At 41.1% G+C, this 27655-nt stretch overlaps 1 protein-coding gene across 2 annotated transcripts; it reads right to left on the minus strand.

Moving 5' to 3' along the window:
• Positions 1-515: 515 nt before the first annotated feature.
• On the minus strand, positions 516-27430 carry GOSR1 (golgi SNAP receptor complex member 1). 2 transcript variants are annotated; one of them, XM_014876599.2, is made up of 9 exons: positions 27368-27430; positions 26919-27027; positions 25438-25525; positions 25134-25241; positions 23948-24039; positions 23719-23793; positions 9723-9752; positions 4053-4135; positions 516-2825 (listed from the first exon to the last, which is right to left on the minus strand). In XM_014876599.2, the coding sequence occupies exons 1-9, from the start codon at positions 27396-27398 to the stop codon at positions 2701-2703; spliced, it is 741 nt and encodes a 246-aa protein (XP_014732085.1). In that variant the 5' UTR covers positions 27399-27430; the 3' UTR covers positions 516-2700. The 2 variants fall into 2 exon arrangements, with proteins under 2 accessions (XP_014732085.1, XP_014732084.1); XM_014876598.2 differs by having other exon boundaries at positions 818-2825; positions 26913-27027.
• Between the last annotated feature and the right edge of the window lie 225 nt (positions 27431-27655).

Consider the following 27655-nt stretch of genomic DNA (forward strand, 5'->3'; position numbering starts at 1 on the left):
GTGTTCCAGTTCTGGCCAGCTCTGAAGAAGCTGCTTATCTGGCAGGAGGAATGAAGCAGAAATTGAAAAAGAGTGTCTGTGTGTGAAACACGTCCTGCAGAAATACCATGGATTCCTCCTTTATTTCAGTGCTCAGCAATGATTTTCTTAGCACACTTGTGTTGGGTTGAGTTAGGAAACCACCACTCTGGCAGGAACTGCAGGAAAGAGAATTCTTTAACCACATCTTTTTTCCTCAGAGCAGGAGGAACCACACAGAATGAAAAACTCAGAGAACACGTTTAGCAACAGGAGACACACAAACCTGTATTTTGGGATATGAGGCAGAATGCTACAATCCACTGTGATCATTTTCCAGTCCATTGTACTGACCACAGGTCCAGGCTGTTAGAGATGAATGATGAGGCTGATTCTCCTGAATTTGGAAGCCTTTCCCTGGGCCAGATGCAAGCACATCCCTCAGGGAGCACAGCACAACACCCGCTCACTCTGCCAGATGATGATGAAGGGAAAACTCCAAAGATAATTAAGTGTATTTTTCAACACAAAACTGACTCAAAATCAGCACAAACAAAAACCATGGAGGGGCTGCCAACACCACAACTGTTTCCAGTAAAGCTTTATCAGAGATAATTCAGCATATTTCCATTATTTTATACTAAAATATATCAGTTCCTCCATAACATTTTTGTAACATGAAAAATCAATTATGTTTACATATTTATTATAATCTACATATTTTCCATAGCAGCTTTTTCACAATAAGATTAAATATATGCACCAAATAATCAGTTAAGTCCAATAAAAAGACTTGTTATAAGATTAAATAAATGAATTTATTTACGGTACTGCAGATCTTATATTGCCAACTATAGAGCAACCAAATCCTACAAATCCTAAACAGATGCACAAGTGCTGATCAGGGTCCCTTAGGGTGGAGGAGAAATCAAAGAAAAGGCAACAGGGAGAAGTTTGATCTCCCAACACACAGATCCATTAATAACCCTCCTTTATCCATCAAGCTTTTTCATAAACCCCCTTAATAAACACTTCATCTCCAAATGGGAACGTTCTCAAATCAACCAAATAATCACCCTTTATTTCAAATACAAGCCCCACAGTTTTACACATATTAATTCCAAATACTTCCAAATCCCAAAGGCAGGATGGCTGATTAGAAGCCCTTGTTGACTTTTTAGCACAGGGTTATTAAGTCTGCAAAGAAGCCTTTAAATGCAGACAGTTTGTGTCTAACAGTGTGGGTTTGCACACTACACAGGTCTCTATTCCCTCCAACTCACAGACACTATAAAATGAAGTAAAAAATTGTGTCTGTCCTGCTGCACCCTGTTCCAGAGGAGAACCTGGAGACTGTGTGATATTTTTGGGTGATGGAATACATGGAATCTGTTAGGAGCACTGTAAGTGGATTGTGAAAAGAGTTAATCAAGTTCTTAGAAAGGTATTTCAGTGCCAAGGCTTGAATTTATTGGGTTATGATATGACAGATGGAAAAGTGCTGTTGAAAGAGCAGAAAAATCTGTAATCTGGGAAGCTGCAGTATCAAAGCCACTGCAGATGTCAGCTTTGTTTACAGACAAACAAGGTTCTTTTTGCCTGTGCAGACCAAAAAAGTGTTTTCTCCCCCAGATAATGGTAAATAACAATTGTTTCACTACTCAAACATTCAGCTCTTTTCTAGGAGGAGTTATGTCCAAAACCTTTGCTCACAGACATGTTGGCCTCAGCTATAACCATCATCATTTTCATTTCCAATCAACAGTTTAGATCATCTCTTTCTTACTGCACTATCAGAATAACCTCACCTAAATTACAGTATAGGCTTTGTAAACTGCTTCTCGTGTCTTTATAAAGATCTTTATGATGCCAGCCAAAATCAAAGTATTTGCACCCAAAAGATTCCTTTGGGTGAACTCATGTTTGGTCACTTTTCAGATGACTGAACACTTGAGTAAACAGCTGCTGGGACACTGTGCTCCCTTTTTACACAGGGGGACTTTGTCAGTCCCTTTAAAGCCACAAGAAATCTTATGATCTCCCTCAGAGGATACTTTATTCATATTCTGTGCAAAAAGCGAACAGAACTCCCCTTTTCTTTTTTTGTTAACGTCGAGGAATTTGTGTGAAGCACAGTTTTCACAGCACGAATTATGCAGGAATAACTAGAATCTCAACCAGGAGTTAAAAAGAATTACAGAACATGTATTTAGTAGTAAAGCAACCTGAAGGCTTAAAGCTGCAATATTCATCTCTCAGGGTGAAATTCAGTACTGGGCTGGGATTAGAGGGAAAAGTCTTCCTTGCTGAGCTTCCACCCAAGGCAAACTTAATCCTTTTCCACTCCCCAGCCAGCACCAAACCTCCCCAGCACTGCTGAGCACTGGAACTGTTCCCCCAGTTCTGGTTAAGCATCCCATGGGCACTTACCTTGCAGTGAGAAAGGGAATTAAAGACAAACAAATCCCACCAAATTTAACCCAAAGGAAGGTGAACAGCAGGGGAGAAGAAACACTGCAGCTTCAGCCCAAGCCCAGTGTCACAGTCTACCACCCAGACATGCTGAGAGCCCCAGCCACGAGCAGGCTGTGGAAGTTCTGGTGCTTCCCCCACTCACTTCTCCTTGGCTGGGGGGAGGGAAGGTGGTGATGAGTTTGAGCAGAGTCCAGGGGGGAACACCCATCAATGGAAAGCGTAGAGGAGCAGCAGGATGGTGCAGACGCCGATGACGCCGCCCAAGATGAGGGAATCCCGCCGCTTCCGGAGGTTGATCCTTTGGATCAGGCTGTTCACTGCTGGAAAACGGTCTGGGAGGGCTCTGAGTCAAGGTCCTAGCAGCTAACAGGAATTCTCCAACAAAGCCTGGATGGGGAAATGACAACACTACAAATACTCCCAAACTGGAGGAAGCAGGAGCAGTAAACCCTGATGGGAGCAGGATTACTGCACTTCACTGACTGCAGACCAGCAGAGAAAAGGGAACAGCCCAGAGCTCACATTTACACAGAATTCACCACCTGATCACCCCAATTACCAATTACCCAATTGCATTTTAATCTCCAGTATGTGAGGCTTAGTTACTTTTACTAATTGTGTTTAAATGAGAATGAAAAAAAAATGGGGTGGTTATATAAAACATCTGTGGAGTATCTGCAGTGGGATTCTGCTGCTGGTGAAGAGAACAACCAAAGGCATTTGACTGAGAAAATCCTGCACACTGCATGACCCACACACTGTGCAACCTCTGTAAACCCACAAGGGTGTAAATCTATCTCTTAATGTACAAAATGCAACTGCCAACAAGACAATCAGCTTCAGAGCTTCATGTCTTTGGAATCCAGAATCTTTTTAAGGCCAAAGCTTATTGAAATTTTATTGAAATGTTCTTGCCAATTGCTAAGAACTGTAATGAAATTTCTGGGTTACCAATATGCATCTTTCCAGGATGTCATGTGCCTGATCAAACAGTGCTGACACTGTCCATTGACAGCAGGGAAGAAATAAGTAGGAAAACCACAAACATGCCTGACTTGCCAACGTGGCACAATCGTTAGCCCTGAGAAAGAATATGCACAGAAACCAACAAGCCAAAATCTTAATTAACATCTACAAGAGTGTGACAGACAGGAGGACACCCAGGCCCTGACTACTCCTAGCTGTAAACCACAGCAAGCAGTGATGAACACCAAGCTTCAGCTTTTTTGAAAGCACAAAGCAGGACCTGAAATGCAATTATACTTCTACAAAAACATACAGCAGGGAAGGCCATGAAATGCTGTCGCAGACCTCTACCTGAAAATGAGATTCTGTTAATTTCTATTGGACCAAAACCAACTTATTCACCACATTTCCCATTAAGATGCTCCAGTCAGGTTATCAGGTGAGACTGATAAAAACCTGGCCTGTTTGTCACAACAGTGACAGTACAGGTGACAGAGCCACTGACACTGCTGATTCCCCAAATGACAGAGTGAAAAATTGTACCATAACTCTTTTTGGGCACAGGCAGCACCAATTTTTAGGAAAAAGGATACTTGCCAAGGTATTCATCTTGCTTTGTATTGACTTCAACATCCCTCTCTGGGAAGTCATATTTTCTTTTGTTGCCATGGCAATGCTGGGGAAAGAAAGAGGATCAAGTTGTTGGTGCTAAGAATAATCCAGAGCTCACACAAGAGGAGAACAAGCAGGCAATGCTTCTTCAGAGGACAATGAATGGGGTAAAGCAACATGAATGAAACCACAAATTTTCCATTAATCTCTATCTTTTACAGTTAAATGATTTCAGTTTTATAGAAACTGTTAACAGTGTGAAACACTGAGATTTCTTCAAACAGGCAAGGTTTGACTTTTCTCCTCCAGCCCCAGGGAAAACTGGTATTACCTTATAAGCAACATAAGAATTGTGCTCTCATGGCTTAAGCTTTAAATTTAGAAGTTTGTTTCATCCCAAATGATGAAAAAAATTCATTTCTGAGATCTGGACCTAATTAAGAATATCCTCCATGGTATATAAGTTTTCATTTTCTTTGTTTCTTTACCAATACAGGCAAACACAAAACAGAATTTCCCATTTCATATTTAATACATTTTGGAGGTCAGAAAAAAAAAAGCAACTCTGCTCTTAAAAATAAGATATTAAATGAAGATAATAAAGAATTACTCATTTGACAAAGTTTGGGCTCTGAAGACACTGCCTGAGAAAGAAAAATATGGCAAATACTGCTCTCCTTGCTGGCATGTGTTTCAAAAACACATAAAGCAGGACATAAATACAACAAGGCTGCATAATAACTCAGAAAAGTCACCTCTACTGCTGTTGACTTCATCTACAAGAATAACAATGATTAAAAGAAGTTCTTGGATGAGTCTGTGAGCCATAAATACGGAGGGGAAATGTTCTGGAGGAGTAAAAGTTAAGTGGAACAACATAACAGATAAATATAAGGAAAGGAAACTAAAGCTGTCATTTCAGAGGTAGGAAAATGTGAAACGCTGCTTTTACCTAATAAAAACATACAATTTTTCAATGCAGGTCCTCTAAAGTAAAAAACAACAAACTCACAAAACCACGAAAAATTTGCTGTTAAGAAGAGCATTCAAGGAATTCTGAATTACTAAGAATAAAGTTAGAAAAAAAAAAAGTATTTCCTATCTGCACACAGGAAAGTTTGTTCAGTGACCTACAGATTCCTATCTCCCACCCCTACATTGACTTGATATTTGTCCAGATGAGTTTTTAATACAGTGTCTCTCAAAGCACTTCTGAATTAAGTCCCATATTTTTGTAAGATGCATCCAATGACTCATTAAAACAACCATTCATTTACAGAAGTGAAAACACAAGATGATTTCCAGTATATAAAGTGCTCCTGAGCCACCTCCAAAATGCCTTTAGAAATAATTATCCACAGAACACAAGGTTCCTGCTTTAACATCTGGGGAGTGAAACTGTCCATTTCATATAAAAAGGCAGGATGTAAAGGGTTAAGAGATTGAAACCAATTTAATTTTTTTTATCCAGTATTTTCATGAATTTAGCTCAAAGGGCTACATTGTACTGGAGAGCTCTGAAGGAAAAAAAAAAAACAACAGGGTAATTACCATTTTTAATGATACAGTCTGGTAATGAAATGTAATTGTGATATTCATGAACAAGAGTTTAACTGGATTCCAGCTACTGCTAACAAATCAAAATTCAAGCAAAAAGCAATGTTGTTCACGTGTAATTTGATTATTCAAATCTTGAGCTGGTTTATCTAAGCCTTCAGATCTGTAAAGGAGATTATTAAATTTAAGAAGCAGCAGAAAACAGAACTCCTGGGGACCAGTCCAGAGATTGGTTTTGTATCTCGAGCACTGCAGCTTCCTCATATCCTCCATCAGACAATTTTGGTTTCATTCCCATCCCTGACATATGTTCATTGACTTGCTGCTGCCATTGCCTCACTGACAAATGCATATTTTAAAAAATTAATCACATTCTTCCCATTCACAATATTGGCCCCATTTAGTCACTCCCAGCACAACCCCCCCACATCCCCACGAGCTGGTTCCGACGTCCTGGAACCCGCGCGCGACGTTTACCATCAAAAGATGAAACATTTCTTACTGGAATGGAGATGACCCCGATTTAACATTTCACTTGGAAACCAGCAGGAACTATTCTCAGTGCTGCACTCTGGGCTGGAACTACCAGAGTTGGGTGTAAACCAAGTTTCTAAAACCAGATGGTATCTGGCCTGCTCTCTATATTTGATATTAAAGCCCTGCTCAAGTACAACGCTCAGCATTGCTGCACTCCTGGAGAAATCTCTCCCAGCTAAGCCCAAGGTCACAGCCATAAAACACCCCCCTAGCTCTTCCCCAGAGCAGCAGGAGGATCTCAAATTCCTGTGCTTGCAGCCATATTTCCCTCAAAATTCCTGCCACATTCCAAGTTTGCCCTCGATTGTTCAGCAGTGCTGTGGGTATGTGAGCGGCCAAGTCTCCCTCCAAAGCAAACCCAACTGGTATTTGTACTTAGTTTGCTTTTTTCAATGGCATAAAAACCCCAGGGTAGTAAACACGTCCAGGCATTATCCCAGATGGACAATCTAACATGCAGAGATACACTTTTAATGCTGTCTGACCTGGAAGCAAAGAGTTTAGACTTAAATAAATGTTTAAGCTGTTGTTGTTTCACCCCACGCTGCAGCCACATCCATCCAGTGTCACTGAGGGAAATGTACCAAAAAATGAACTCCTGGCTTCACCCATTGAGACACATCAGTCAAATCTACACTGCTGGAGAACTAAAACAAAACTCTAAAGAAAGAAGTTGTGTTATTAAAAATCAAATAATTCACGTATTACTGGAACTTCTGCTTCATTTTGCATGCCATGAATCATACTTGCTCATTGAAATTCATGACAAGGTCTATGATTAGGGAATGGACTCTGTGACTGTGCATAGAAATGAAAGCTCTAGGTTTAAATTGGTAAAAATTCTGATTGCATCACTTATTCTTTGTCTGGAGATACATTTCTATAATTGTATCTCTAAATATACACATATGTGCGTGTATCAATGCATACCTACGTGCACAACCTGGCAAATTCCTTTAAAGAGCATTGTTTCTTTTGATGAAGCCTAAGATGAAAACAGAAGAAATTCTTCCCCAGGAATGCAAGTGATTCTGCCTGGACACTTTGGCAAGGTGGTTGTGAAATGAGAGAATTCTCAAAACTCATGCCTTTCCATTCTGAAATGTCCACACTCAAGGCAGCTGAGTTTTTCCCTTTTATTAAATCCTAATTATTGATTGATTACAGATTGCCCAAACACATGAGGAGACAATTTTAAAAAAATTAAATCTATGGCTGTGGTTTGGCTTTAGCCCAAACTGTTAATACACAAACACTGATACATCAGGCCTCAGAAACAGAATTATAATGAAATCCTAAGAACTTGTCACACTGTACAGGCAAAACGATAAAAAATATTCCAACTGAGCCAACACAAAAACACAAGTTGTTAGAAAACAAGAAATAAATGGTCTGCTATTTTGGAGAAGTGCTAATGTTTGAAAATGAAAACCTGAGAATACCAAACATATTAAGCAAAATCTCTGCTTATATTTAAATCTGGCCAAGAGAAGTGAACGCTGTTCCAAAAGAACTGCAGTACAAAGTATCACATCCCACTCGCTTCTGGAGAGAAATATGCTGCAGTAAGAACCCAAGGCATGTAATTCATTTAAAAATTGATTAAAAGTTTAGTAATAACAACACATCTGGAGTGACAGCCCTGCTCAGTGCTTTAGTTACTGAATCATTTCAGCTCAGGTGCCCATTTATTCCCTGGCTCGTGTTTGCTCGTGGAGGACCAGGCAGAGTCAGACCCCTCAATTCTGCTCCTGACAGAAAATCAGAGCAAGGGCTCACAATTAGTGGCTGTAGCTTGTCAACAAAAGACTCTGCACACACAAAAATGTGCTTTCCAGTGTTTAGAATCAGTGCTTAGTAACAAACCCTAAGGAAATAAAAGTGTGAAGGAAATAAAACGTGATTTCCTGACTTGCTTAATTAAAAAATGAGTAATGAACTGCAGCAGATGTAAACCTTGAAGACAGAGTAGTAGCCAGAATGAGCTAATTACATCTCAAGGAATCTGTCCTCAAACAGCTTCTTCTGCACAATTCCCTCTTTTATTTGGGTTACAACAGATAAAACAACTGGTGAGTTGGGTAAACTTTCATCTGGTTAATTCACTTGGAAGGCAGCAGGATTTGCCATCAATTAATGTCACACCCAAACACTTGCCATTACTGGGGACCACAAGAAAAAAGAGTTCAACAAAAAATTCACCCTGGTTTTAACAGAGGCAGAATTCAACTCAGATATAACTGGAATTACATTTCCTATTCCGTGTAGTTACTAAACAAGCTCTTTTCGTACCAAAAAACTGTAGAACATTTTTGGCAACAACTCAAGCAAGAATTTACTACAGATAACAAATAGTGCAAGGGTGAGAGCTCTGAGTTCCTCTGATGACAAGGAATCAAGAAGCCAGACCAATGACATAATTACAAGTAATTACAAGTAATTTTGCAGGATATTAAGAGTAATAAATCACCATATGTTGCTTAATGCTCTGCTTACATGGACTGGCAGCAAAGAAAAGATTCACTAAACACTGAGCATTTTTGAGGTGGGGAAATAGGGTCACAAGCATGGCAATAAAGGAGAGGTTTTTGGTGAGGAAAGGACTAGAACACAAAACAAATACAGCTGGGCTAAGCTGGAGGAATATTTCTGTGAGGCTGTGGTGAAACTGCACCCACATTTTCAGGTATTACTGCACTGATCACTTCTGCTTCATCACTGCACACTGCTGTGGTTTAACACATTCTTCCTCCATGTTAATTATCCTGAGCCCACTGTGTGTACTTAAGCCAGCCAGCCCTTAATGGACACAGCCTTGCTGCACCTCTAATTACTCTTCTTGGTCACTTATGTCAGTACATGCATTGTCTGAAAGCATATCCTTTTTTTTTTTTTTTCCTTTTCTGTTTTGCTTTAAAGCAATAATCTAAAATTTAAAACCATTAAATCGGGCATTATTATAGTTTGAGTTATTGGTCTGCAAAAGGTTGGCTTGAGAAGGGCACAGATAATAAAATTTATGTTGCTACAGCTCTAAAATGTCTAAATCAGTTAGAGAAGGTATCATTTAAGTATTCAAACAATGTAAGAACTCTAAAAGATAAATAAATGTACAACAGCAATAACCTCTCAAGCAGTTGTGGTAAAAGCCCTTACCTGTATCAGCTGCACACTGGGTGCTGAATATTCTGAATACATTGAAAGATTACAGGAATCAGGTTTTAGATGAGTGTCACTGTGAGAAGAAACACCTTGACTACTGGAATAGTCCTCAACAGCTTAGCCTGAGATTCACTCTGCTCCAAAGGTGATTCACCTTTGAGCAGAAATCCAAATTTTCTAAGCTAGGGTGAATAAAATCTTTAAGCAACATTCTTATGTCAATATTGAATAGAAAAAAACAAATCAAACCCACCAGCAATTCATTGTAAGACTGCCAAGGAGCTGGAAACAATACAGTTATTATATAAATATAGTGACTGATATATTTAGACACAATTTAATGGAAATGCTGATTGTACGGAAAATAATGAAAATTTTTTTACATTCATTCCTACCTTATTGTTTCTTCTATCAGTCGATCTGAGCTGAAAGCCAAAAGAAAAAAAAAAGTTAAAAAAAGTAACAAGCACTAAGTACTACTTTAGATCCCTAATCAATGATCCCCATCATCCTCCTAATAAATTTGCCTTTAGAATGTTTTATTTCTGGATGTTGTCATATTTTGCCACTACATAGGTTTGGTTTATACAGACTTTGGAGAAGATGCACTGGGGTATCCTCTGGAGCAGCATTTCCTAAGTGTAGCAAGAGCAGCAGCTCAGGAGAACACATAAAACACTGAGGAGACAAGAAAAGGGGAATGGCACTGTGATTTATGGAGGACTGTTGGGAAAGGAGTATTAGACAAAGGAGTAGATAATTTTATTGCTTTTTAATCCTGCCCACCCCTTCAAAAAATGTCATTAATGATTAAGAAGCTGAGATTTGGGTCCATCTCAGAACCCTGCTCAGGATTAGCTCCCCAAGCAATGGGTGATGCTGGCAAATTCCTTCTGTGGCTGGATGAGAACGGAACTGATGGGACACAACACACGCCATGTGTCACAGAAAGCCCTGGCTGGGTGACACGTGGCCCTGCCCTCCCTGCCACCCATCGATCCAGCTGGGAACAGCAGCCCCGAGCACAGCACCACGGAGCACATTTCATTTAAAAACCTGACACACACCATTGAGGGGAGTAACAAGATCCTCAAAGACTGCAGCTATTTCTCCTTTTTCTCTACTCAACTTTCACACAGGGTTTTAATCACTGCTTTGCAGCCAGCTGTGAAATGCCAGAAAATCATCTCTTGTTACAGCAATCAATATCTGCAATGTAATCCTGACATGGAACAGGTGACTGCATCATTCCTACTTCCCACAGTGTAGAAACAACAATGCACCCCTACAACTGCTCCATTTATCCCACAGATTCATAAAGGGAATAACTGCAAAAAAAAATTGAGTTTGCAGGAGGAAATCAGCCTGACAGAAAAACAGTTTTATGTTGTACTGGCTACTGCTTCTAGTATAAAACCAGAATTTATTGCTGCCAAACTCAAAGATGCCAACGGGGCACGGCCATCTCCATCCTCCACCCTCCTCATTTCCAAATGTTTTGCCAACCCCCAGAGCAGCACAGCTCTGCCTCTGACTCAGCCAGAGCTGCCTGATTTGGAACTTTTCTTCTTCCCACAGGAATTCTGGAGATCCCCCCCAGCTCCAGCTGGAGGTGTGGGGAAGGAGCTGGGCAGGAGAGCTCGCGTGTGTGACCTGCCCAGGGAGGGGGACAGGCGAACAGAGGGACTTGATTTGTCTGTGAACAGGAATGAAAACATGAACGTTGCTATTTCAGGCTGTCCACGGCTTGAAATACAGACACAGAACAGAGCACTAAAAATATTTTGCTCAATTTTAAGCTGCCAGGGACTCGAGTGGGGCAGCAAACAGAGCCACGCTAAGATTCACGTCAGTTGTGAGCACACTGGTTTAAGGAAATAAAAGCGGTTTTTATTCACTGTGTGCTGTTTATTGCACTGGCACAGAGAAGGGAAACACCTCTGTACACAGAGCAGTCTCACAGCATCTCCCAACGGCCCCAAGGCAGGCAGGCAGGAAAACAATGCATTAAAGATTTCTGTGATCACTGAGTCTCCAAGACACACAATCCAGCTGAGAATGTGCCTTTCACAGACAGTCTCTAACAGACAACTGTGTTATGTGGGCAGGGATTAATAAGAATAAACTGCAAAACCATTAGAAAACAGCCTCAAAAGCAAGAGCAGTGCACAAGAACGAATAATTTTAGCAAAGGTTCAATTAAAAAAAAAAATTTATCAATGAAAAGGTATTATAAACCTTGCTGGAAACAGGTTATACTTAAAAAAATTCTGTGGAAGAAGATGTTAGAACAGCCCTATTAAAAAAACCTACCTTAGAAAAGTCATTACCAGCTCTTTGTCCTTTTAACTGATGAAATTATAGAATTTTTATGTTGATGAACTGAAGATGACAGAGAAGCTGAACACTTTTACAGACCTCAAGTGAACTAGGATGCCCTCCAAGGCTTTTAGAGCATCAAAATTAGGCTTGCCAGATTGCAGCAGGGACATTCACTGCTTTTTATGTTAGAGAAAAATGCAGATGGGCAGTTTTATTACTTAGTCAGACACATAAACACAAAGTTATTTAAAAGCTTCAGATTACATTACACTGCTTTATTTTTATATGTGTATGTGTGTTTATACACACACGAAAATAAATTCTGGGAATGTGGCTACCTGTAAAATGATGACAGAAGGTCATAAAAATGTATAAACCAGTAATAACCAGTTCTGAACACCAACACACACAGGCATGAGCTGCAAATGCCAACACTGAGTATTTCTGCAGCCATCTGAAGCCTCAACATCAACGTTTCTCAACTTATGTGGAGTCACCTCAAGTATTTAAAAGGATGAGATACACAGGAATTTTCTTCAGAATGAAGATGAGTGGGCAAGGGCAGACTAAAGGAAGCACAGATTTATTTATCTTCTTTATTTATCAGATTTATTTATTCTTCTCATCCCAAGAAGAACCAGCTCTTGAGAGGATTTCCAAACTCATCTCTCCTTGCAAGACAAACAAACTCCACAGGAAATGGCCACGACATTCCCTGACATTGTGCTAAAGGCAGGCAGAGTGAGCAGGAACATTTCAGGGATTCTGATGGGCAGGTTTGGCAAATACAGATTGTAAAGTTCACTCACAGTGACACCCAAACAGAAGCATCTGTTTCATTCATTTTACAGCTCATAACCACAAAAATAAGTCAGATTTGAGGAAGATCAAGAACACAAAGTACAACAGAGCCCAGAGACACAAGGGAAGTTTGCAGATCTCTGACTATTAATAACCTGTTCTCCACAAATAGAAGCTGTTCTCACAATTAAAAATAATGTTCATTTCAATCGTTTGCCAGGATAAAAAAATAACATTGAACGAGGCAATTGTGCTTAACTTACATATTCAAAACACTACAAAAAGAAGCTCTTAAATTAAAATCTATTGACTTTGTTCTTCTGCTGTCCAAGCAAAGACAACAAATCCAGTGGACATTTCCTTATGAACATCCAAGCAAAAGATGGTTCTGGGCATTATTAATCTGACTTGCCATCTGCTTCAATAAACTTTGCATTTTCACCTGTCCAGACAGACAAAGCCATTTAAAAATACTACAGGAAAGAAAAGCTGGAAGCTGCTGAGGCAATCACCTCCTGTAAGGAATGGCACAAACCCAGCAGCAGCAGCAGCCATGCATATGAAATAACCAGACCTCTGTGCAACTGCTGCCTGCAGAAAATGGCACAGCTTGTTTTTCAAATATGCAGACAGGTAAATTAATCTGAAGGATAAATTAAGTGAAATATGCCTCCAAGGTAGAAAAGAGTCCTGCTCATCACATCAGGCTTTCACAACTAAAAGAAAGCATTTTATGTTGTTTGTAAGGCAAATCTCTGTGTCTGTACTTCAATAAAATTCATTCATGTAGATGAATCCTTAGCTGAGGACTGGGCTTCTCCCATATCCATAGATTTTGCTGCTGATACCTAAACCAAGCCAGAGGAATAAGGCAGAGCAGTAAAACTCATTGCACACAACTCATTTCACAACATGCTTTAAACCCTTCAGATGAAATTAAGGGCAATATTATCACATAGAATAGTTTAAAAGGGATAGGGAAAACCCTGTAGAATAAACTAATACAGCACTTGATCACTATTTTCTTCCTTTCATAAGGAATAACTACAGAAATAATAATTTTACTTTGTTCTTTCTCTTAACTGCAAGATAAATCACTAAGTCTTTGCTCTCTCAAACTGCCTCCAATAAATCTTTTGTATTTTCACAGTCCTGGATCACCAGGCAATTTGGAGCTTCCAGGAACGCAAATCCTGCAAAACACACTCTCACACAAATATACAGGTATGAGGCAAATCTGATTTATACATTCAGTTATTTCCATCATCATAACAGAATAATAATGAAAAAACCACTGTGCACACACACACACAAAAAAAAAAATCCCCATTTTCAACTCCTTTTTTCTGCTTGTCATCAACATTCCTTATCATATTAAAAATTCATAAGATCATTAAGCTCTTTAAAAACATAAGAAGAAGAATGTAAAGCAGAACATTTTTTTCCTCCCTGTGATAACAAGATAGTCCAGATTTTATAAGACTTGTCCCAAGTTTGATTCAATTTAGTTTCAAAGTTGCTAAAGAAGACAAGAATTGGTGTGGAAATCTATCTATTGACTAAAACCAATAGATTTGACTAAGAAGCACACATCTTCCACTTCCAGAATGAGAAAATCTAGCTGGCCAGAAACAAAGACATGAGGCAAAATTGGCATTTTCAGGGATGAACAGTTTCCCCACAGAAACCATTCTGAAAGCAAAGAAAGGTTCAAATACTGACCCAAACTACTGTACTTTGTGGGTTTTCTTTGAGTGTTAATTGAAGCACAAATCTGGATGCTAAGGAAATGCAATTTTGTCATATTGTCTCTTGCAGAAGGCAACAATCAAACACAAAACCCAGCACAAACGTGAACATTAATCAATGTATAAATGTGCTCAACATCATCACACCTACACACTCTGAACACCTGATTAAGCTTATTCCTGCATGTCTCAGAAATCACTTTCAGTAAGAATGAGGAATAGCTGCAAAATTGGAAAAGAAAAAAGCACAATATCATGTTGCTTTTCATCAATGCAAGCAATTTGTTAAATCTAGAATGAAAGGCACTGGAACAGAATCCATTGCTCTAGGCAAGAGTAAACCAACATTGTCTGGTGCTGAATTTCTTTCCAGATGGAAAGAAATTGAACATGAGGAAAAAAAAATACACAGAAGGCATCTCTTTCACTGTAGGGAAGAATCTGCCAAAGGATTTCCAGGAAAATAATCTGGTGAAACCTCCTCCCTCCAACTGCAATCCTGTAGCACAAATTCAGCTGAAAATTTGACTTCTAGCTACATCATTAAGTAAACACCTCAAGAGCTCATCAATTTCAGCAATTTGGACTTTAGATACATTAAAAAAGGCACTTTCTTGGCAGCTTTAAACACATCTACATGTGCAATGTAACCAATAAAAAGGATTAGTTGTTCTAACTCAGTTTAAAGGAGGCAAACAAATACCAAGAGATTTTCTCCCTTAAAACAGGCATCCACCTTCCCAGGTCTGACAAGACCAACAGCTGTTTCTCCTGCATTTCCAAAGGTATAGCCTGCACCTCCACTGAACTCCATGGGAATTGCCAGAGTGGAAGAACTGTTTCTCTAAAAGAGGACTTAGCCAAGAAAGCTCTTTGGCATTGCAGAGAGCTGGGAAAGTGCCTGAGAGCCCCAAGAGGGTGAGCAGCAGCAATACCTCTTCCCTTAGAGCAAATCTATAAGAGCTTCTCAATAACCTGCAGTGCTCAGTTTAGCCAAAGAACACAGAGAAAAACTTCAAAAACGAGAACAGCTCCTACTGCCCACACGAAGTGCAGCAGCTGGCTGAGCACAAACCCAGTGCCAGGGTGGCACCATGGAATGAGGCCTCAATTCATGCTTGGGAGAAGTTCCTGGAGAGATGGACCCTCCCATATAATGGCTCCATATTACCCATAGGAACGAAGTGAAATGAACCGAGGAGGGCAGGCCTTACTGTAAGTCATTACCAGCAACCACAACTGTCAGAACAATTCCAGTAACTTCCTAATGGACTCTATCGGCATTTCCTCAAATTTTACATCTGCACACCCTGCCAGCAGGCAGGGGCAGGGCTGCATGCATTATTTCCCTTGGTTTCAAACATGGAATTTGGATGGGACCTTTAACTAAAGGGAAAACCCCTCAAAACCAAGCGACACAGGCTCTGACATGTGACACTGACCTGACTAAAATGGAGCTCTCCCAGGATAACCTGTCACGGCTGATTTGTTGGGCACACACAGACAGGAGATGCTCAGCTTACAACAAACACAAGCTGTTTGTAGTCTGTGCTGTAACAAAATAGATTGTATCACTTTTCTAGCTCAGTGTTTTTTGACTAAAGCTTGGCAAAGCAAAAGAACTGTTCTACTACTCACACACCCCTAAGTAACCAGGAGAACACAAGAGGGAATGTATTCTCCAAGAGCCCCATCACATAAACAACTTAATAACAAATATCTTTTTAATTTCCAGTCCAGCTAACACAGAAATGAAGTGGGAGTTATCCCTAGGATGGCAACTCAACTTTAATGTAGTATGAAACCCTAAAATCCACACTGACAGAGACGTGTTCTGCTCCCTAACTGCATTTTCACTGCTGTGGTTTTGAGGGTTTTTTGGGAGAAGCTCTGTGGCTTTCATACAGGACTTGGCTGAGGTACCTGATTTACAACTCTCTACCTGCCTGTTAATTAAGTTGCAGAAAATGATTCTTAAAGCTGCATAGTTAACTGTGCAACATAACAAACACTTGTGGTTCAAAATGTAAAGTGCACACTACATTTAAACCATCTACAAGCCAAATCCAGGATGCAATTTCATTAATGGGTAAAAATCCCAGCGTTTTTCTTCTGACCCAATTTCCCAGAGCTCTCTTTTTGTCTGAGACTGAACAAGATGCATTCTTCTACAGAAGTGCAACTACACTTGATATAAACAAGTCTCTCAAGTGAGAGGAAAACATTCTCCATCTTTCAAATCACAAAAGAACGAAGTCCTTGAAAAGTTCTAAACAGAATTCTATTATTAGGATAAAATAGGGATGCTTTAAGGGTAATTTGGATCTAGTTCTGCTTAGCATCATAGATTTGATAGAACACGAAGATATTTGCACAGCAACCCTTCAGCAGCCAAGAATGAGGGGAACCTAATTCTGATGCATTAGGAGAGGGTGAAATTAAATAAAACTCAAGAATGACATTTATGCAGTAGTGTGGTAACTTTCCAGAGATACTCTCTGTATATGAGAAAATGGAAATAATCACTATTTAACATATCCATACACATCAAATTGAGTTCAAGAGCTTGTTTTTACTGGAGGATCCAATAGCAAATAATGAGCAAGCACTTCTGGCCCTAAAGAATAATGAAGTGCACAGCCACACTGACAAAAAAAAATGACATGCTGCATTAGAATAATAAAAGTGATTCTCGGATTGCACAAAAGGAATTCTATCAAACTCCACAATTGTTGATTCTGTTGAAAAGCTGCACCTGCTTTTCAGAACGAGCCCATGCAGGAAGGATTTTAGCACTCTTGAAAGCCCTAATTTCAATACAGACCTTGGAGGGGGGAAGCTGTCCTAGTTAAGAAAAGTGTTGAAAGGAAAGCTCAAAACAAAACAAACATGCATCAGCGACTTGTTTACTTTTGAAAGGAGCAAAAAACTTCAGAAGAAACCACAGTGCTCTGAAGTTTGAAGTGTGGCTTTGTATCTTTCCTTTTCCCCAGATAAAGACCAAAGTGCTGTTTCTAAGGGGAAGCCCAGAATCAAGAACCAGAGCAGAGTTTTTGCCTCAGTCACTTTTTTTTCCCATTATATATTCAGGCAATATTTCACTCTGTGAGGGTTTGCTCTTTAGCTTCTGTAGACATTCATAAAGACCTACAAGAGTTTCCATAGCCACCTTCCCTGGGGTACATGGAATTTCATCCATAAACCTTCACTTTTTATACAGATGAAAAGCAAACAATGAGCTTGAAGCTCTTTAATGTCAATGTGGCTGCACCCTTTGCTACCTGGATAATTCAGTTTTGTACTGGAAGTTACACAGGAAATTCCCAAACTAAATTTTGTGCTCTGTGTGGTGGGTTTGATGTTTGTTTTTTTTTTCATTTGGTGTCCCCATCACTTCAGACATATTGAGGTATAAAAATGTCACAACAGTCATCAGTGTCAGGGAAATCATTGATTACAGTATTATTAAAGCAATCCAACTATCAGGAAAGCATGCAAATAAACATTTTGGTTTAGTGGTTTGGGGTAGAGGGTTTTTTTAAGTCTTAAATACAGCACAGGAAGTTTAAAAGAAATAGTTGATTTTACCCTGATGAAGCTCCAACTATTTTCAGAGGAAAAAAACCCTCTTAAATCCTGAATTGCTTGGCTGATTTTTATGATCTTTTATTAAGTTATTTATAAATAATAATAATACCAAGAGAGCATCTTCCTTCATTGCCTGTAAGCTTTGAACCTCCCCAAATTCTCATTAAACTACTTCAATAACTTGCTCATACAGTCATATAATTACATACAGTGAAGTTTCTCTTTTCCCAGAAGACATGAATTGTCTCCCTCTCTGAACATAATTTACTATTAAAATAAGAAAACAGCAAATGATTCTCAGTCTGGTGCTGCAGTTGAGTAAATGATGTGCCCAAGTGTGATATTCAGTCTGGGACTGTGACAGGGGAAGCTGATCCAGCCACTTCCAGAGTGGCCTTGTGTCCCTCTGCCATGAGTTTGCAGGAGACAGAGGTTCTGCCAGCAGCCTTGGAGATAAAACCATTCAAGCCCAGACAGAGATAAGACTAAAGGAAAGAATCACTGATGCAATCAAGAAAACTCTGCAGCAATAGAATAGGAGACAGAGCAGAAAGACAGATCAGAATTGTATTTTGAAACAGGATTACAGGACAAGCTGTTGTGCATCCTTAAGTAAGGCTTTGCAACACCAAAAATCCTCCTTTGCTCAAATCCCTTCTTTGAAAAGCATTTTCTTTGTGCTGATGCTCAGACAGAGAACAGAGCCCTGCCCCAGGAGCCTGAGTTATTCAGGGGTAAGGCAGTGAGGTGATTAGCACAGCCATCCCAGCACTGGCACACACTTCTAATGCAGCAATTTCTCAAACTTCCTTATTCCAGAAACAAAGAAAACAAGCCAATGGTGTTTGGGAAAACAGTGGCACACCATTGCCAGAGCTCTTGCAATTAATGGCCAGCAGAGAGCCATTTTAACCTAGATTCCCCAATCCCTCCTTGCACTGTAACTTCCAGTTCAGTGGGCAAAGTGCTGCAGCCCTTCTCCAGCACTGCACAGCAGAGCTGCACCCAAACTGCACCAGATGCAGAGCAAACCCTCCAAACCAGGGCCACGCAGAGCTCCTCTGTCCTCCCAGGGCAGAGCTCTTGGGGATTTTTTCAGAAGTGCTACAGAGCAAAGATTCTTCATTCCCAAGTGCTGCTTCAGTTAAAATCTGCATTCAAATTAACAGAATGGAACCACAAGAACGCTGCATTCTGCTCTGACATGAACAAAAAATAAGTTTAATTAAGAGGCAGGTTTGGTAATTAAAAAAAAAAAGCCCTTACTGGGCCTGACTAAAGTGGAGCTCAGCAGTTCTGAGGCTGCAGAGCAGGCAGGCAGCAGGCACCCAGGGAAGAGGCTCATCACATTCCTCCCTCCCTGCTGCTTCCCCAACCACCTTGGGATGGAAAAAGGAATTGGTGAATTAGCTGCTTTTCCTGCATTCTGTCTCCAAGAGAAGATGAAGGAGATGCAGTGGTGAATTGTGTGTCAGCTGGAGCAGTCACTGCCCAGGCTTTTGTGTGTCCTCTGCAACTGGAAATTAGGGAGGGGAGGGGATGGGAGGGGAGGGGATGGGAGGGGAGGCAACCACAGTTCTCTGGTCTTAATCCAACCCTGAAGTTCCCTTGAAATCCACAGGAACCTGAGCAGCAACAGCACAGTGAATGGAAACCAGGGCATGCAGAACAGAGAGTGGGGACAACAAAAGAAAAAGAAATTCTATTAAAGTAGAAAACTGGCAGCTTTCTCCCAAAAGATCAAGTCACCTGTAATCAAAAACCCTGCAAGGTGTCTCTGCATCTCATTGAGCTGATTTCTATCTGCAATCAGTGTTAAAGTGAAAATTTGTATGGAAAGACAATATTTAGAGGAAAAACAGCCAGCAAGTCACTCCCTCCACTAAAATCTTGCCTGTATCACCAACAAAGTTTGGAAGCAGTTTTTCCCGGTGATTATTCTCCACTGAATGTGCCCATTTCTACCCAAACAACAGCAGGAAATTTGAAATAGCTCTGCTGATAACAAAATGCCATAATGAAAGCAATGAGAGTGTTTAGTACTCCAGAGTACTCCACACACATGAAGCACTGCACAAACATTCATTTCTCCTCACCATCCCAGGTATGGATTGTTAATTATCACCATTGCACAACTGCTGCAGGTTCCTGTAATTTCTTCTGCTCACCTCTCTTATTCCTCTTTTCTTTTTCCCGTGCAGCACATGACTCTGATTTGTTTGCTCTCCTCTTTTTCCTCCTTCAAAAAAAGGTTTCTTACCCACCTACTCTGGCACTCTGCCCCTCCCTGTGACAGTTTTAAACATTTTAAGACATACAGAGGTGTCTGAACACTTGAAGCAGGTTCATCTCATCTACCTGCATCACTCACTCACAAGACTCCAACTAAGAAGATTTTTAAAAATTTTTACTGGATAGATTCATAGGCTGCATAGCAACACTCAGCAGAAACATGCAGTCACCTGACAACAACTGAAAACACAGCTAATGATATCCAGGCACCTGCTTCACCACCAGCCACTTCTTTTAGAAAGGGATAAATGACTAATTTTTGAGTGCTGGAGCTGAGTAATAAAGTAATAATCACACAGTTGCCCCACAATGACACAATTGGTGTTTTCACCTAGTTTTACAAGGAATTCATAGTAAGTAATAACATCTGTAATTTCAATCTGAATTTCTGAAGATTTAATCTATTTTTATACAAACTCATCAGTACCCCCGGTACCACTCACCTACAACACGAGGGAGATTTTCACTTGCATACATACACAATATTGCAAATTTAATCAAGGACATTAGTTCCTTCTTTGCTGACTTAGATTATAACTCATCAATAACTGCAGAATTTCTCAGGGCAGTCTCGTAAGTTAACAGAATCGTTTCCTCTGAGGCAGCACTTTTCAGAGCAGTTTTTAAAATGCTAAGATAGATCTATTCATCAAAATTGTTTTCTTTAGATGGAAAATGGCATTAGAAGAAAAAGGATGACTTGTTTGTACCCCTGGCCAAAAGCACATAAACAGAGAAGATGAAATACCTTTAGGGAATGGCACGGACCCAAGAAAACAAGATTTCAAAAATGAACAGCAACATGACCACATTAGACTGGTATTTCTTTAGGCATCTGACATGCCAAAAAATCTGAGATATTAGATAAAAAATATTAACAGGGCATCAATACACAAAAACATCTGTCTGCCAACCTTAATTTTTTTATTTAAAAAATTTAAAAATGTTCATCTCTCCAGCAGTTGGTAAAGCTATTCTTGAATTACTTGTGTAGAACTTAGCCAGGAAACTGAATGACTTGGAAACTCCATGCCTCCTACCCATAGCCAGCAGAACTTCTAGACAAATCTCTTTTCCCAACAAAGAGCTGATTTGCAAAATGGACTGAGCAGCAGAGCAGCTCCTGAAGGAAGAACACGAGGTGTTCTGTCCCACCCTCCCTGGTGTGGGGTGCAGCAGCACAGGGCCCCCAGTGCCCCCTGCCCGAGGCTGCCCCAGCTCCAGTGGGATTCCAAGGTGGAAATCCCCACTGCTGCCAGCAGCACTGACACAGCAGCCAGCCCCACCCTGGGACAGGGAGGCCAAATGGATCCAGGATCCTCAGGCCTTAATGGAAAGCCAGGCACAGGCAGGGTTTGCACGGAGCTTTTTGTCATTCCCTTCGTGCCTAATGTGAGTTGGAACATCATCAGCATCTGGCACTCACGGATTTTTCATTTCCTCTCCTTTTTTAGGATTACCTAGATGTCTAACATTAAGAGGATCTTTGTGGAGTTCACAATGTGACACAAAAATGAAAAAGGAAAAAGCAGAAGAGTTTCCTGTTTCTCCTCTTGCTCCCCAGTGAGATACCCCACAAACAATCCCACCCTGCACTCTTTGAAAAGCATTCATGGGAAACACAGCCCAGAGAAAAGCCCAGTTTGTTTTTATCCTGCCTCACATGGTTGTGCATAAAGGAAAAGGCTGAGAGAAGAGTCTGGCACTCAGCAGTGGGGCAGCAGTTCACACATTCTGTTATCAGATCATGTAATAAATATGTAATAGGTTAAAGCACTTAATATAATAAATTAAGCAGGGTCAAGACCAAGTGAATGCTCCAGTATCTGATAGGAATACAGAATTTCTGTGGCATTATTGCACTGCTTTGGAGAACATTGTAAGTGTCTGTTTTTCAAGCTCTTTTCATAGATTTCACTCCACTGAAAACATTTGGATTTTTACTCCTGTATCTTTGTGTAAATATATTCATCATCTACTTCTGTCAATTAGTCTGGCACCAGGATTTACTGCACTACAAATATTCAGCATCATGACTCACACAAATCCTGTCAGTTTATCCTAGGAGCATGTTTGGTGTAATTTGCCAGCTCCTGGTGATTTCTTGGGACCTTTTCTTAGCTTTTACAGCTTTTTGGCATGAATAGCTCATTAACTGCTTTCTCTGAAGACAAATATGTTGAAACTCTCTAATAATTTCCTCTGCCAGTATCTTTTTCTGAGCTTACTGATTCTCAATTCAAAAGTTTTGCAAGCTTTGATTTCTTGCCAATGTTGTCTTCTCCTTTTACACTGGATTTCTTCACAGTCCTTACAGTTATCTCCACCTTGCAGAGTATAACATAATTAGTTTTGGCCCTGTTTACTAAACATCCACAACTCACACTTATTTCTGGTTTTCTTCAGTGTTGTGGTGGGTTTTATTCAAGTCTTACCATTTTCAAATAATCACATAGATGGTTTTAAACTATTTCTAAAACTGCCTTAACTTAATTTTTCATTCATTTTAATCTTATAAACATACTGCAGAGTTCAATATATTTAAAAAACCAAATATTCAATGCCTTAATAAATGTTAGACTCAAATTCTGAAGACATCTGCCAGATAATGTTTACAAAACGCTGTAGGTTTTCTTCTCTTAATTTTTGCAAACTTTTCAAACTAATGCACTCAGGGCAATATCAGTTTCTTAGAAGGGTATTTTACAGCTCTTCAGAAATATTTAACCATGATGTTTCAAGACCATGCTTAAAAGAAGTCCTAATTCAAGATTTCAATCAACTGATTTTTAAGTTTTGAAGGTATTACAGGAAACTGAGGATGAAGCTGGGATAAGCCACAACTGAAGAAAAAATTGTTTTAATTTCCTGTGAAAGTTTTTTGTGCCGTTCTGGCTGTAAGTTTAAAAATAAGAAAGCCACATGCAATTATTTATTTATTTGTTTTTTTTAAATGCAAGCCTGCCCTCTCGTGTGAGCCTGAGGTTTAGCACAACTACAGGCACAGAGAAAGGCAGGAAGACCAGAGCTATCTCCTGACTCTCTAAAAACCACAAACCCACCAGTTCTTTGCTCTCACCTGTGCTGGTTTTGCTGAATAAGGACACACAAAGCAGCTACTCAGAACTTAATGCCCTCTCTGCAACAGGAATAACAACAAAGTGCTTTCTATTTGGCTTGTTATCTGCTAACCTAGAATCAATTTGCAAATATTTAACTGCATTGGCAATTTTGGAATTAATCAATTCCAAAAAAAATTTTTTGTCCACGTTCAGTAGAGGCAAAAGGCGAAAAGGTTTTTCTCTGTCTCACTGGAAAAGGAAAATGAAACTCAGCCAAATGGGAGTTTCTGTTTTGTTTCTCAGACTTTTCCCCAGTCAGAGTGAAAGGCATCTACTCTCTTGAGAGGAGGATGTCTGAGTCACAACTGACTTGTAAAAGCTCCTGAAGACAACACAGAACTGTCACTGACAAGATCCTGAAGCCCAAATCACTGACACTACCATGACTATCACCTACTCCACACAGCTCACACTCAGCACAAGCCAGGAAAGTTTAACCAGCTGCAAGAAATTCAAATGTTTTACCCCCTAGAAAAGTCAGACACCTCCAACACAAGTAAATAGGAAGCAACACCTACTTCCTAAGGTGCTCGTGCTCCTTGAGGAACAGCTCTGTTCTTCTGTTGTTCACGCCAGACCCGCTTTTATACGACCTAAAATCCAACAGAACAGAACCTCAATGAGAACTGTGAATTCAAGGAATTCTGCCTTATTCAGAGCACAGACACTTGAGCTATGCCAAGCATTCTCTCCACCTTCTCCCTCTGAGGACAGTCCCACACCTTGGCTGGAGCAAACACAACTTACTCGATATCTTTCCGTACTGATCCCAACAGGTTCTCCCTTTCTCGTATTGCCAAGAAGTTTGCTTTGGTTTTGTGGAATTCGTGTGTGTAATCCTGTAATAATAAACAGTTATCCCAAAATTAGGGTCCTGAGGTCAACTAAGCAACACAATACACCCACAGGAGATCTTTAAAATTCTCAACTGTTCTCTGTTAATACAAAGAGCAAAACCAACTTAGGAATTTAACAGTAAAAATGCTGAAAGTTAATGCAAAGTATTCTTAAAACTCACTGCTCTTAGAATAGTTGCTAAATTTGATGGCTGCAGTAACAGTTGTGGAGGGAAATCCACTGTAATTCCTTCTCCCAGTTTCAGATAGCCTCACCTTTCTGATGAATTAGTTTGTGTTGAAATTTCCCATCAGAAGCCCTAATAAAATCTATTTCTTTGGCGTGGTTCTTGATGTTTATTCAAAATGTTCTTGAGTTTATTCAGATGTTATATCGGATTTTTAAAAAAGTCTTTTCTGAACAATATGGATGAGTTTTATTTCTAAGTTGCAATTTTACATTTTAAACCATTTCAGGCAGGTGGTATTTCTCAAAACCCAATCTAACTGGCAGCTGGTGTGCACCAAAACCATTGTAACCATTCATACAAACGCTATTGCTTTTCACACTGTGTATGGATTGCACAGACACCAAACAGAAATCAAACTGTACACGACCAGCCAAATAAAATATGCATTTTAACAGTACCATACCATGAAAACATGGTTAATTTATAGCACTGAGTGATAGCTTTAACCATCACATTTCCTTCATCTCCCTTGAGAAGCTTAGGAACTTTTACAATCATGTTTTCTGAAGTGTGATGTTCCCTTGCACATTGTCACATGACAAACTACACAGACAAGGTAATTCATTACATTTCCCCTTCTGCTACATAAAACCCACCCACATAAGGCAGCACCCTTTATTATTCTTTCTCAGCTAAGCTCTAGCCACCAATATGACACAAAAAGCACAATTATTTTCAACTCAGACTTCAGCGGGTGCCTGGAGAGAAGGAAAGCGAGATGGAATCAGCAGCATTCACACCTCCTGGTGAGGCACTCCAGCATGCTGTGATAATAATAATAGATAATAATAATAGATAATAATAATAATTTTAGCCAAAGAAAGAACACAAAGGCCCGTTAGTTACCTGCAGGATGTCCCTGTGGCGCTGCAGCGTGTGCATCAGCGCCGCATTCAGCGAAGGCACGCCCGCACTGTTGGTGTACTCTGCCATCTTGTCGTTTATCCCAGTCAGCTACAGGAGGAAAAACACCCGAGAAAACGTGAAATGGATTATTCCTGTGAGAAAACTGCAGTGCACAAGCTGAAGGAGTTAGCTAGACGTGCACACCTTGTCTAACAGCCACACTCGGATTTCCTAACATCCGTCACAGAAATGCCGTTGTGATATTGCCCGAATGCTGAAATCAACCCAAAGTAACTCAAGTTACCTTTCCCAGAAGTTGCTCAATCTCCACAGCCATGGTCTCAAACATTCTGTCCTGGCTTGATCCATTTAATAGAGGAGTTGTGTCAGAGCTAAGGAGAAGAGGAGCAGCAGTTACTGAAAAGTTGCATCATTTCACGAATGCCAGAGCTAAGGAAACACCAGTGTCAGGGGTTGGAAAACTCCACTATATCCAGGTTTGCTAGTGATTAAACAAGCTCTGAAAAACTACATTTTCTTATTCTGCATGCCTTTAGCTCTTATCTGAACAGATGACACAGAATCACCTGCAGGAAATACCAGCTCTCCTGGGCAGAAATGCCTGGCACTCTGGTACCAGTGTCCCCCTCCTCCCAACTTTTAAGCTTGATTTATTTATTTACTGGCAGGAGAGAGCACTGCACTCTCAGCATGTTACTCCAGCAACATAATCACACCTTAATAACACAGTGTTAAGACAACCCTCTGACCTATTAAGCAATCACTGTCCTACACAGCAACACAAACCACACCATTTATCACAATTAGTTTCACACACCTTCCTTATTTGATTATAAACTGAGACCACAAGGAAAAGGCACATCTCAGACCAGCCTGCAGAACTATGGCAACTAACATCCCTCAGAGGCTGCTCTGGTAATCTGCCTAAACTTGAGTAAGAGAAGTAAGTTTGGCACAGGACAGCAAAAAAAAAAAAAAAAAAGAGAACAATTAGATTTCGTGGCAACTAACAGGACAGGGCAGAAACAAAAGTGAAACTACGGCTGTTCAAGAATAACATGGTCTTTGCTGAGGTGCTCTCAGGCTTCCAGAACTGTAAACTGAGGGAGAGGTACAAAAGGGATTCAGTTATTAAATTAAATAAAATAGAAAAATATCAACACAATACCTAAAGCAGCAACACTCACAACTGATACAGTTAATAAGCAAAGGAAAGGTTGCAAAATGGACAGAAAGGTTGATAATTCCTCCCGTGGAACTTCTCACCTGTGGCTCACAAGACAGACTTGAAGAATTTTACCAGATTAATTCTTCAATCAAAAACCTGATCGTTTTTGTAGAGAGGGCTTGCTCCCTGCACAGCTGCTCAGTGCTCCAGTTCCCTTAATACTGGGACTACAAATAGCACACCAGCCTACCTGGGTATAAAGCTAAATTCCCCTAATACCGAAGTCCCTGAAAACCTCCTGCTAGTTTAATACAAGAAAAACTCAGAATTAAGCCAGCATAACGAGTATTAAAAGCTCACTGATCTCACACAGAATGAAGTTTAAATCCAGCTTTCCCCAGTGACCTGTCACCCACAGCCTGACTCACACACCAACATCACATCCAGAGCAACTCCAGCAGCAAGAATTGCTGAAAGCTTCCCAAGGAGCCAAGCGTTGAGAGCCACAGGTGGGACCAGCACTCAGCAAACGGTAAAACCGCAGCAAGCACCACAGGCAGCGTTTAAAACATAAAGAAACAGGCTAGTACCTATACCTGTCGCGTCTTCCGTCTCGGCTGCTGCTGTAGCTGGTGCAGAGCTTGCTGAAGGACACCAGCTTCAGGTCCAGCTCGTTCTCCAGCTGCCTCGCCTGCTTCCTGAGATCTGCACGGGGCGGGGGACAGTCACGGACCCACACGGACCCCGCACCTCCGGGGGGCCCGTTCTCACCGGAACACAAACCCACAGGGGACAGGGGAGCCTCACGGCTGGGGAAGCGCCTCACGCCCTCAGGAGCGACTCCCACAGCCCCTCACCCGCAGCCCCGGGAGGGGCCGGCGGGGTTCATTCAGCAGGCACCGGCGCCTCATGGCTGACGGGCCGGCACCGCCCGCGCCCGCCGGCTCCCGGGAGAGAGCAGAGAGGCCCCGGCAGAGGTCCCGCCCTGCCGTGCCCGGCTGAGCCCCGCAGCCGTCCCGTGCCCGCCGCCCCCCGCCCCACTCGCCTTCCCAGTAGTTGCTGCTCCCCGCCGCCATCTTTGTTGTCCAACGTCAGCGCGGGCCGGGCGGGGCAGAGCGGCCGAGGGGAGCGGGGCAGGCCGGGACGGGCGGGCCTCCCGCGGCAGCGCCGCGCAGCGGCCGGGAGGGGAAACGCTGCTGCCGGTCCCGGTGCCCCAGCCCCGATCCTGATCCCCATTCAAATCCCGCTCCTCCAGCGCCGACCCTCATCCCAATCCCCATCCCAATCCCGCTCCCCCAGCCTCGACTCCCAACCGCCAACCCAGTCCCGATCC

This window comes from Sturnus vulgaris, chromosome 21, assembly GCF_052056855.1.
Source record: "Sturnus vulgaris isolate bStuVul1 chromosome 21, bStuVul1.hap1, whole genome shotgun sequence".
NCBI classification, from domain to species: domain Eukaryota; kingdom Metazoa; phylum Chordata; class Aves; order Passeriformes; family Sturnidae; genus Sturnus; species Sturnus vulgaris.

Bases quoted from the DNA above. Each gene is read 5' to 3' on its own strand.
- GOSR1 (XM_014876598.2), bottom strand. From the start codon at position 27,398: ATGGCGGCGGGGAGCAGCAACTACTGGGAAG. The intron at 25,242-25,437 runs GTAACTTGAGTT...TTCCTCCTGTAG, and splicing joins TTGAGCAACTTCTGGGAAAG to CTGACTGGGATAAACGACAA. The intron at 9,753-23,718 runs GTAGGTGTTGCT...TTTGGCTTTCAG, and splicing joins GAGCACGAGCACCTTAGGAA to CTCAGATCGACTGATAGAAG.